General features: G+C 49.9%; 4 protein-coding genes across 4 annotated transcripts; 3 read left to right on the top strand and 1 right to left on the bottom strand.

Annotated features, from left to right (window-relative positions):
* Positions 1-792: 792 nt before the first annotated feature.
* On the top strand, positions 793-1,359 carry TrAtP1_000093 (uncharacterized protein; the record flags this gene model as incomplete). The annotated part of the gene is made up of 1 exon (XM_014091970.2): positions 793-1,359. The coding sequence occupies one exon, from the start codon at positions 793-795 to the stop codon at positions 1,357-1,359; it is 567 nt and encodes a 188-aa protein (XP_013947445.2).
* A 2,725-nt stretch (positions 1,360-4,084) lies between these two features.
* TrAtP1_000092 (uncharacterized protein) lies at positions 4,085-4,312 on the top strand (the record flags this gene model as incomplete). The annotated part of the gene is made up of 1 exon (XM_066110443.1): positions 4,085-4,312. One exon carries the CDS (start codon positions 4,085-4,087, stop codon positions 4,310-4,312), a length of 228 nt encoding a protein of 75 aa, XP_065966515.1.
* A 2,036-nt stretch (positions 4,313-6,348) lies between these two features.
* TrAtP1_000091 (uncharacterized protein) lies at positions 6,349-6,635 on the top strand (the record flags this gene model as incomplete). The annotated part of the gene is made up of 2 exons (XM_066110442.1): positions 6,349-6,431; positions 6,509-6,635. The coding sequence occupies 2 exons, from the start codon at positions 6,349-6,351 to the stop codon at positions 6,633-6,635; spliced, it is 210 nt and encodes a 69-aa protein (XP_065966514.1).
* A 3,748-nt stretch (positions 6,636-10,383) lies between these two features.
* On the bottom strand, positions 10,384-11,988 carry TrAtP1_000090 (uncharacterized protein; the record flags this gene model as incomplete). Its single annotated transcript, XM_014091971.2, has 2 exons — positions 10,384-11,237; positions 11,307-11,988. 2 exons carry the CDS (start codon positions 11,986-11,988, stop codon positions 10,384-10,386), a joined length of 1,536 nt encoding a protein of 511 aa, XP_013947446.2.
* Positions 11,989-12,201: the final 213 nt, after the last annotated feature.

Below are 12,201 nucleotides of genomic sequence, written 5' to 3'. Positions count from 1 at the left end.
CAACGATGCGGGCCCTGTGATTGCCCTCGCCTCACAATAGCTCACTCAAAAGCGACTTGAAAAGCATTCTTCATAGGCAAACAAGTAATCCACTAGATCAAAGTTTAGTGATTCCATTTGGCGGTGAACAGATGAAGGCCGGGCTGCATTTGCTTCAGTATTCACTATAGAAGCATCCACGCTCATATTCTCCTCGCGCAACGACCTCACGACTAATGTTGGAACCTACAACAACAAGTTTTGACCTCGTCTCTTCTTCCTGAATTTTGAGTAAATTGCGATGTTGTTTTCGATACTTTTCACATACATCGCGCCCTTTAAGCACAATCGACAACCCAGAGGTCGATCCATCCCCGCATAAATGCGGCTTTTGATGCCGATTAGGGACCAGCCGCCTCCACTTGGCCCGAGTCACATCCCTCCGGTCGGTAACCAGCACCGAAAAGTGGGAAGAAGACCGGGCCTCTTATCGTCGACGATGACTCTTTCCCCCTTTTTTCCCTTCAGCTGTGATGACTTCGATTTGATAATAGAATCTTTAAATAATTCCTTATCAGAAAGAGAGGTATCGTGAGGAGAACGCACTTGATAACAAATGCTCTGATTAGACTCATCGCAAGCTGTAATGAGTCAAGGGCGTCGTCCAACGCTTTATAACAAGCTTGTTCAGAAACAAAGAGAGTATCGCACGGTGTTCCTCGCTCACCAACTCGCCAGTCTACTCCCAAGAGCATCAAAGGCATCACGTTCTTCATCGTTCGACTCCTATTGTTCAAGGCCAGGGGCTCCAGCATGGGTAGCAAAAACGAGCCTGCGTTCGTCTTGTCCTCCGTGACAGATATTTCGACTGTGGAGAAGCATCTCGCCTCGCTCCGGGCCCTTCTTCAGCACTGCATCAATGATGAGCCCGACATCTCGTCCCTTGGGTTCCTGGCGCCGCTCGCCGACCACACGGCAGACAGTTACTGGCTCGAGCTCATGCCCACGGTGACGGGACCACTCGCTACGACCACGCTGCTCATAGCGACACCAGCTGGAAGTGACAAGATCGTTGCTACGGTGCAGTTGGCGAGGATGCCAAAGGAAACACACACTTTCAAGGGTGAGGTTCGGAAGCTGATGGTGCATCCTGACTATCGGCGGCATGGGCTGGGGAAGTGCATGATGGACGAGGTGGAAAGGGTTGCGCGAGAAGAGTTTGCACTGGAGATGCTGTTGTTGGATACGTCCAAGGAGACGCCGGCGAGGGAGTTCTACTTGAAGACTGGATGGACAGAATGGGGGATTTGCCCCAACTATGCAAAGTCGTCGAGTGGAGTCAAGCACGACTGCTGTTTTTTTGTGAAAGACCTGGTGTAGTGTGAACAAAGTCTTTGTTGGGTGGACCATCAGTTTGAACAGCAACGCGTTTAGTATTGTTTGTCAAGGCAATACAACTCGTCTATGAGACGTAATGATCTATCCCCCTTTGTAGTAGTATATCAGTATATATGAATAGAGTGTAAGATGCTTCTACGAGTTTTGCACGAAGTTTACCGAGGACAGCCACCTATACGCACGTTATGAGCAATCGTACTGGATATCAACGCTCTCCAAAGTCCTACAAGGGCGTGATCTTTGTACCCATTCTGTACAGGCATTAATCGAGTGAGGCGCTCGTCCCTTATTATAGCATCGTATTGGATGATGATCCAACGTTGACTCTCAGTTCACCGTTGGCAGATATTTCCAAGACTCATTAAAGCTACAAAGATGCATTACAACAGCAGTCAACCACAAGAGTCCTAGAATATCAATCTTCTAAATGCTAGATAGCCAAAGATGTCAGTTTACTATCTTACTGCAGGATCCGGCCCCACACCGGCCTCGCCCCGAGTGGTCTCACCGGAGCCGAACTATCACAGCCTCCGGTGGTTCAAAGGTCCGGAAGGCTTCACGTTGGTGTACTGCTTATTAAAAAAAAAAAGAGAGACTTAGAACTAGACCTTCTCGAGCTTCCAAATACCAGAGGTTCACATGACCAGAAATTTTGCTCAGCAAGGCTTTTTTCTCGCGCAACATCCAAAGCTTCTAGGATCATGTCCCATTTGTAAGTCAGAGCTATTTCTGATTCTACTCAAGACACTCCCTCGCCCCTCCAGACAGCTGAGTCGCTGAATGTCACCTTCTTACATGCGGCCAAGAATCACGGCCTCGTCATCAATCACCATCGTTAATACAGGATACAACACTCCCCTCTCAAGCCTAGTAAGAACTCGTGGCGATAGTAATAGCATCGTGCTGAACCCTATCAGCATTACGCGGACTTAGACTTTGTACTTTCAAATTCATCACGTACATACCCAGTTATTATCTGTATAGGTGATAGTCTTCTGGTGCAACACAAGTCAGTTGTTCCGGCCTGGTTAAGCATATCACCGCTTATCGTCATCCGGAGAGTGTGGAATCCTGGGGCAAATCTCTGCATGTCCCGTGGCAGCCGTGATAAGAAGCAGCTCAACCCCGATTGAGTACCACAGTGACATATCTTTCTTCTGGGCCGCTTTCAAATCGGAATATCTTGGAGTGTCATTTCAGTACTACACGTGCAATGACAGGCAGGCCGCCCATTTTCAGTAATTGCATCTGATATACGGTGTAAGCCTGGATCCGCATTCTCCGATTACATGAGAAAGGGAAAATGGCTTTACCAGCATCCATTTGTTGCATAATGGTGCATCTTATTAATGTCAGGAATGTAGTTAGCTGTGTCCGTGTGTGAATTTGTAAGGCGGAACTGGAATTAGATCTTAAAGCTTCGACGTATGCTTCCAATCGCCACCAACTAGAGGCACCATCTTGTAGCTTTCAACCGACGAAATAATCCCAACATTCTCACTGTAGTAGTAAGAGTGTATCTTTCTCTGCCCGAGTCTAGGAGGAATACCTCAACAGTCTCACAGTTACGGATTAAGTGACCAAGGCTCGGATCTTAACAGCATGGGTACTTGGCTCAACTAAAGAAGCAAAACCTCTCAAGATTGCTCCTCTCTAAACACCGATCCAGTTCCGAATTGACCAAGGCCTTGGCTTCCCGCTCTCTTGCGCCCCAAGATCTCAACTCCGCGGCCTCGCAAATCCCCAAAGCTCCGTGGATCTGATACTGATACTGTGGGTTTCTGTTCTTCCTCTTAATCCCTCCAAAGAGAGTGTTACGTATGCACTTCCCGGCAGTACCGGTCGGCCGCATCTCAACCGCATCCCGGAGCGGTGCCCCCACAGTCCGCCATTCCATCAGGAAGACCCCGAGACCGACACTACAAACTCTGTTGATATAGACTCCAAGCCTTGTGGAGAATAGGGAATAGCAGCCTAATACTGATGGAGTCCCTTTGTTTCAATATGTGTAACGCCATCCCGTGGTTTACTAGACGCTTTTGACTTTAACGACAGCCGTGCTGCAATGTGTATAACACTGCCACCACATTGTAAATGATTCTCCCGATCCATCACATAATCTCACGGTGGCTTCCGTCTAGGCTGATATCAGCTAGGCAGGGCCAGTTTGTTAGCAATCAAATCGTCCACCAGACGGACGGGGCGTCTTGGTTGGTCTGGTCTGTGCTATTACTACAACTGCAATTACCATACGCCTCCAATGGCTCCATTCCAATGCAATGGATCGGGTCAGGCTCGGGAGTCCGTTGGTGGCCACGGCACAGTAGAGGGAAACGCACACCTTTGGCGGTCGCCTCTGCTGATCCACCGTGCCCGACAGACTGGGCTGCTGAAAACTATTGAAACAAGGTGATGGAACGTATCAGAGAGACCCGATGCACTGTGGCTGGGCCTTGGCGGTGATCCGCCCTTTGGTTGTATAAGGCGCTATTGGTGTACCGTCAGTTGCAGCCCAACGCCGTAGCTGAGCCCAAGTCTCGGCCAAATGCAGAATACCTTGCGGAGTAATAGAGAAACACAATAGGCGAACTTATCACCGGGTCTAGATGCCACAGCGGACCGGCACTCGCTTGAAGCCATCGCCGAGCGAGCAAGATGCAATGCAACTGATGGCTTCCAGCGACTGCCGGCGAATGGTGTTGCCAACATGAAGACCTATGTCATTGCGCAACAACGGACACTACTGCTAGCTGCTTCAGACGGGCCTAAATCATATGGCTGCTTCCCTTGCATCTCACAGAGTCTCGGCTCATCTACGATATCAATCCAGACACGATACCAACAAGGGAAGCCATACGACGACAACTGCCGGTGGACCCCTCCCTCGAGCCTGGCCTTCCGGAGACTGTCAGCATTCAAAATCACGGCTCACTAGTCGACATCTCGTTTGCTTTCACTGGGGCGTTAGTCATATGTAATTCTGGATCATTCAGAACCGATAAGTTGCCTTTCAAACGACTTGTGGAGAAGGCCCGGCATTGGGCATACCGCTTCACATCCCGTGCCTTGCTAGAAAGATGAGAGGCGAATAGTGAGGATCTCCTCTTGACCACATGGGCAGCCGCGCTTTGATGCAAGGGTCAATTTCCTGCCAAGCACCCGATAAGAACGTTGTTGCCCGAGCCCATCTCTGGATGGATACTTGCTGCTTGATGCCACGCTGCTGCTGCACGGAGGTGTTTCCGTACAAAAGATATGGCAAATCATGTATAACAGATATGACACTCATGCTCCTCGCTGCAAGGGAGAGTCATCCTCTCTTGGCCCTGACATGCTTGTACAGATGGATGACTATCAATCTCATTCACGAAATATATGTAAATAAAAAACAAACTTGGGCCAAAATCATGCACGGCGACCCAAGCAGCAACATGTCTCCAAGCGAGCTGCTCAGGCTGTCAACTCTCACGTTCTTGTTTGCCTTCTCTCACCTGAAAGGCTCCTCTCTCACCACAGCAACAAGGCAGCTCCCGTCACAAAGAGCAAGCCCTACAGCGTTCTGTTTCTTGCATTCGTCCGCTATTTCCCGCAAACAGTAAGCACCGCATGTGACTGCGTGCTCTTTCGTGTCACAGCAGTAGCGCGGGCCAAATGCCGCCTGACCCTCTTTTTGCCTCCTCGTCTAGACGTCTGGATTCGTACATTGGGAGGAGGTTCTCTGCATGATGCATTGTAGGCCTGGACGCTGCTAAACCAGTGGCCCAGAAGAGTAGATACAGCGTGCTCCTCGCACATGGCCTCACAGCTGCGCCTTGACTTGTGTTAGTCGCTGGCAGATGCTACTGTATACCTTGGCTCTCTTCCCCATCCTGGAGAGACATGCATAGTGGCGCTATCCATGTGGTGCACATACGTGGCGACGGGAGAGAAGCTGATGCTGCCCCCCCTTCTGGAGCAGAGCGTCGTAGCGAGTGGTGGGAGATTCTCGGCCCCGTTATCGAGGTGCTTGTCTTGTGTTGTTTGTTTCTTGTCTGATGGTCATTCCCTCTGCTTCAAGCAAAGGTGGAGAGTCGACTGCATTGTAAGTCATGCAAGGACGGGAGGGATGTGGACGAGAAGAGAAGGGATGGCATGGCCTTGTGCTTGAGCCTGAGCCGAGTGCGAGGAAGTGAGTGAGAGCGTTACCGCTGCTTTGCCTCTCTCTTGAGCAACGACTCATACTGTACAGCAACACCAACTACACGCTTCCAAGACCGACTTTGTATGTCCAGTACAGCATGCACAAGTAATACCGCTCGGCAACTCGCAGCACCTGGGTCCTCCCCTGTAGGATGCGGCACGGCATGATTGTGCTCCGTGAAGAGGAAAAAGAGGATTTGCTGCAAAATGATTCAGGAATCCTGCAGACAGCCACAAATCAGCCAGATGCAATCACAAGCACCTGCAATTTCCACCAACCCGCAAGGCTTTCGGTGTGTCTCTCTCTCTCGGCTGTTGGCTCTAAGCATTGAAATTTTTGATTGTCACTCTGTCAGCCCGTCGGTCGTACTAGCCAGTTAGTCATATTCATGGGCTTTTTCTCTTTTTTTTCAGCTGCCCAAGAATACTATCCAACGGCTGCTCGCAGCTACAGTACAGTATCATCCCGGCCACTGGATTTCCAGCCGTTTCCCCTCAGAAGCGGTGTGATGGACGCTTTGACTCTACTGTAGTCCCGTCACTCATCACTTCGATTACGGGGTAAATCCAGGATGACATTTTTTTTTTTTTTTTGCCATGGGACAGGAATAGCTTGAACCCCTTCCCATGTTAGCCGGCTGTGATTTAGTTTACAGTAGCATCTTGGTCTTATTCTGCTAGCCAGGCTGCCATGATGCTTGACCAGGGTGATGCCCAACAGCAGAAAGAAGGAGAAGAAAAGAAAAGAAAGCCAGCCGTTTCTCCGAGTTCCAAACCACGATCCCCGGTCAGATGTTGGAGGAGCCCGTCACCCATGCCGCTGTGTCTTTGGGTCCCGTGAGGTTGCCGTCATACAACGGGGGGGGTGGTGTGTGGTTTGTCTCTCTTCTCCTTCTTCTGGCCTCTATTTTTGTTTTCCTCATGCTTTCCCTTTTTTCTGACTGTTTGATAGTCGGTGCACTGGCCTTGCGGATGTCTTACGGATGAGCAAAGCCCTGGCCTGGGAGAGACAGATGGCGCTATCGGGACACGGAGCCCGGCTTACTTACATGCAATCTTGCATGTTCGTACGGGCGTAGGCTTGGACATGACGTCCAACCAAGATTCGTTTCCTTGCAGTGACTTTTGTACGGACGGGCCGTTGCAGTAGCAATGCTTGCTATCCTACAGTAAATCCTGAATAATGTCAGAGCTTTGCAGCATGCTCTATGATGATACCTCGAGGACCATCTCCTTTCTCGATATCATTACGAGAATATAGCCTGTTCTCACTTCCCCATACAAGCAATACACGTAAATCTCTACCAAACGTGCATAAGCACCAGTGACACCAGTGACACTGGCTCAAACTCCAGCCAAGGCAGGCCTTGCTAGTTCTCCAAAGCTCAGCTCCCAGCTCCCAGCTCCCAAAAGCCACTAAAATCCTGCCCGGCGCCCAAGTCGAACAACGCTCCTTGGTAGATCCTGATATAGCACTAAATAAGCTCGACTTTCTGAGCAAGTCCTATTATTGTACAAGTAGGGTGAACGCCTTACCAGGGCGGATTTGCTACTATCGACGGAATCTCCAGCCTCAATATTCGAACGCGTTGGAGCCAAAGCCGAGCAAGGTCCGGGATGCTGTCATGACTTTTTGACCACGGGAAGAATGATTACTTGCTTGCATGCCAATCTAGACTCTCCTTGCATCTCTGTGGCTTGCGTCAAGAATCCCCCTTGCGTCTTTCCCGTCGCCCTGCTTGCTTTGGAAGTAATGACACCATGCTGCAGTAGAAGAAAGTAGACAGGAACACAAAAGTGGTGTACAGTATCAAAGCACTGCTTCGTCATGCTGGCTGTCCGTCTTGGATATGCCTTGCATCTCGATTGCCTCAAGCCCGGGGACCATCATCAAGCCAACCGTATCACAAAAACAAACCTCCAAAACAGCCTCACTGATAGTGGCTGCCGTAATAGGTAGGCAGAAAAAAGACCATGACTGCATCCGCCCCGGCCTCATGGCATCATCGCAGCCGTCATAGCCAGTTTTCTCTCTACACTTATCAAATCCCCCCCTCATCACTAACACGCAGTTCAACCTCATCCAGACCCAGGCCTCCCCTCCAGATTCTGCCCGCGAACCACCCTTGGAAAGCTGCAAAATTGATTGATAGTCCATATGTACTGAATCGACCCAATCATCGCCTCCCGCCTCACACCCAGTCCATCATCTCTGCCCAGCGGGCTTTCTAGCCAGGCTTCTTCCGTGCAAGTCCCCTTGTATCGAACCAACCAGGCACGATCCCTCGCCCTTCGCCACTTATTTTTTACAAAGCAGCTTTCCTTCTCTATCAATCTCCCCATGGGCTCTGCCTCGTTTCCCGTCCATCCATCCAATCTCATTGGAAGCTCCCTCTTGCAACGCTACTGCTTGCCGCTACGACTCATCCAAGTAAGCCTGCCTTTTTGGCCAACTTACGAGATGCAGTCATTGGCACGTCCCCTAGCTTTGCATGTTGCAGAAAATACCACCTCACCACACCACCTCACCAAGCATCAAGCATGCATCAAGCACCAAGCATCAAAGCAGCTCGCCCATGCCCGAAACAATCATCCGTCGACCTCCCGTCTCTCCAATGAGAAGCACAGCTTGCAGTCCCGCTCCTCCTCCACCCAACACAGCCCAGCCAGATATCACTTGCTCAGCTTTTTTTTCCCTTTCCCTGCCTTTCCTTTCTTGCAACTTGCTCCACACACATCTGCCTATTCCCAAGCCATTGGCTCCTTTTTCTCATACCCTCGTCATCTCCAATCTCTGCTCTCAGCGAATAGAATAGCAAGCCCCCCCCCCAGCTTCCCTTATCCCCCCCTTCAACAAGGGTGGTCTGGGTCCTTGCCGTCCCCTCTTCTTTTCCAGAGCCCAGCCCAATCTAGTCCTATCCAAGCGCAGTTTTGTCATGGGGCTTCTCCAATCCAGATTGTGATATCGGTTCCTTACCACCCCACAGCGTCACATCGAGCCAGCCCAGAGCCGAAAAGCCAATTTCTGCCTCTTTTTCCTACCCAACGCCAGACCAAACTAGCCCCCCCTTCCGGAGTAGTTGATTCAATGCTTCCCTCGTTGCCGTGCTAAAATGCAACGAGGGTTGCAATCCATGCCGCGCTAATTTCGCCTTCTCCAACAAAAAAAGCACAGCTCATCTGGCCTTCATCCAGGAATCCCATAAGCCTCCACATCATTGAAGACGCTAGCATTCGTCTATCGTAGCTTCAGAGCTTAGCGTCATCCACATGCCCTTCTACTGCCTCTTCTAAAGAAAACACTTGAAGGGAAAAGTAGGCTGGCGCCACGCCAGTCCCATGATTAGAACCAAGGGCCCCTCCCTTCTTCTGCTTCTCCGCTGATTCACCTTGTCAAGACCAGTATTCAAGTATTCATTCTGTCCACCTGCGACTGGGTGAGAGAAACAAAGTACACAATGGCACACAGTAATGCAGAGCTCGTTTACTAATGCGCTGGCTCCTCACGCCCCCTGTCCACTCCGAAAATGGCGCGTTCTTTCTATACTGTATCTTGTCAATCTTTGACTGGGTCCCGGAACCTGCGGCCACTAGCTCAGGGGATGAACTGGCTCGCTGGCGTTGGGACCACATGTTACCCATAGAATCGCAGCGTGTTCCATCGGTGTTGGAGAAACAGTAGCAGTTGGTTAGGTAGTAGACCTGGGTGGTAAAATTGGCTGCCCATCCTGTCGCCGGCCTGAAGTATTGGCCCAGCCTGAGCAGTGTTCGTGATCAATACTTCACGTCACTAAAGATAGTAGTTAGCACACCATTGTCAGATTCAGTCTGGGGGGAGTCAGCATTTTCGCAGTTACCCCCATCTCATTCAGAGCTGCTGCTCTGTAGCTCTTCCGGTCGTTTTGTCTCCATCGCAGCAGAATCTCCCAGGACAGTCTAACGGCACATTGTGGAAGACATTTTATAGTATCTGATAAACGTATATTTGTGTTGATAGGCTTGGACTTCTGCCCGTCTATCTCTCTCTGGTAAAACGTGTGCGGTAGCAATTTAAGCATCTCCGCGTGGGCTAGAGCCCAAAATCTTCTATCTTTGTGTAATCTCTCACAAACAAGACACCAAATCAACATTGTGTCTTGGGCATCTATGCCCAAATTCCTTGCCCATCGTAAACAAAAGAAAGAACAAAGAATTGACTGGAAATCGGCCATATTGTCGTTTCCAGTATTGAAGGAGTGTTGTGAAATCCAGCTCAAGAGTAGAGCTTTCCCATTATCGGGTTTGTGTTTTTCTCAAAATCGTCAAAGTGTCGTTTCCATCTCATGTCCATCAAAAAAGTTGACAAATAACTCCCCGTCTCTCATTCTCCAGAAAAAAGAAATGTCCTGTATGCCCCTTTCTCTCAGATATATATTCTTGCGCCGGTACTGAATGCCTCGAAATCAAGGACACGCTTTCCCAAACTCCTCTTTTAGAAAAATAAAAATAAAAACTCCTCGCTAGAAAAAGAAAAACCAGTGCGGTCAAGGCGAATTGTTAAAAATTGGTCGATAGATACAACACAGAAAGAATCGAATATTAGGCTTTTGATATCTCAAATTGAGACATCCAATTTTGTCGCGGAAATTTTGTCGAAACGCCTTTTCTTTTCCTTTTTGATCCGAATTTGCGTAGCATTAAAAAGATAAGGTGTTCTCGACAAGTTTGGCTTCGAGCCTTTGGGTCTTGATGCCCGTGTAAAATCAAGGGAAGCATTATGTTCAATAAAGCCAACAGTTTTTGGAAGTCGGTGTCGAAAAGATATTACAATAGTCGTCATGTTGGTGCTTAGTAGCAGCTATGCAGCGACGACAAGAAAGACACCTGCTGGTGGAAAGGTGCAGGATGCTGCATCATTGGCACCTGCTGAACGTATTTTACCACCTCCCACAGGTGGAAGAAGGATTTCGGTGTGCAAGCAGGCTGCACAGGAATGGGCGCCTGGATAGGCACCGGGACCTGCTGGCAGGGCATGTGCGGTATAGGTGCTTCCACCACAGGAATTGGGACAATAGGAGCGTGTAGAGGAACGGGAACAGGGCCAGTGTACTGTTGTGGGATGAATTCCTGGCCATGGAAGATGGGCTGCTGTTCACACAGTTCCTCAGGCTCGTATGTTTGAATGTATTCCTGAGGCAAGTCTTGCTGGTCGGACATGAAGTCGTCATCCTCTTCATCGGTATCAAGGTCATCAAGAGTTGATACGCTGGAGACGAGCGAGCCTTCATCCGATGTCGCAGAAGCAGAAGAGAGGGACTCGCAAAAGTCGGCGACGATTGCGTCCTCGTTGGAAACGTATTGGTCTTGGGTAGTGGGTGTGGGCACGTTCATGGGAGCCACTGCTGAGACGGTGAACTGGGAGCATGCAATGATCCTGTTCCGCAGCTCAGACAGAGTGACCCGGTGCTCGGGGTTGGGGTTGAAGATGCGTCCCAAAATGTCATTGAGCTCATCAGTCAAGGGCAGGATAGTCTTGAGAAAATCCTGAGAGCGAGCATAAGCTCGGTAGGTAGAGTCTTGGAAGGAAGCCTGCTTCCATGGGTTGCGTCCACAAGTGAGGTTAACCAGGATTACTCCCAGACTCCAGACGTCATTGGGGGCACACATGTAGTAGGGTTTCCTTGCGGAAGGGTCCAAGCACTCTTTACAATTGTCGTTAGCCAACTTCTTCTTTTCGATTTGATCTGTTCCAAAGTTGAGATGCTGCTTACCTGGGCTCATGTAAAAGGTCGAGCCACATCCGTAGTCCTCGGAGCGGTCTTCACTGGTGGCCAATCCAAAGTCGGCGAGCTTGACGGTCTCTCCATTGTCGGTGACAAGGATGTTCTCAGGCTTGAGATCCCGGTGGTAGATACCCAAGTTATGGCAGTGCTCGACGGCATCCAAGATCTGGAGGAACACTTTCTTGGAGAGTTCATCCTTACCCACGTACTGACCACGCTCTGTGATATTCAAGAAGAGATCACCCTCGGGGCAGTACTCGAGAATAACATAGATGCAGTCAGGATCGTCCACAATCTTTAGCATGGACACCACATTCGGGTGCGCCGATGCGTGGTAGTGCAGGCGAATCTCTCGCTGCTGGTAGGCAATCTGGCGACGTTCCAGTGGTGTTCCATCGGCATTGTACTTGCTCAGGCACTTTACAGCATACCGAACTCCAGTGTTGATATCCAAGGCAGTGTAGACGACACCATATGCGCCGGTACCAAGAATATCAGTGAGCTGGAGCTTACCCTCAAGAAGACGTCCTATACGCTGTTCTGGGGCAAGGGGCACACATCGGGGCTGGAAAGTGCGTGTCGCAAAGGGCTGTTGGACGTTGCACTTGGGGTCGTCGTACGTGGGAGAGGCCGGGGGAGTGGGATATCCATACGGGGCATGGTGCTGCATGTTAAGCGACTTGTAGGGGGCTCTCCAAAAAAAAAGTTCAATGGTCCAAGGATTCAAGTCAAGTACCAGACCAGAGGATGGAGAGATTTGATATTAGATAAGGCGAGTAGGATGATTAAAGAAAAAAGAAAAGAAAAAAAAGTCCTCGAGATAAGAGTGTGATGATGCGTTAATCCTGTTGAGAAGTTGTCGAGGTCGTTAAGGGAGGTTCCC

This window comes from Trichoderma atroviride, chromosome 1 (assembly GCF_020647795.1).
Source record: "Trichoderma atroviride chromosome 1, complete sequence".
Classification (NCBI taxonomy): domain Eukaryota; kingdom Fungi; phylum Ascomycota; class Sordariomycetes; order Hypocreales; family Hypocreaceae; genus Trichoderma; species Trichoderma atroviride.
Note: the sequence above shows the minus strand (reverse complement) of the source record. Positions and strands in the feature narration are given on the sequence as shown.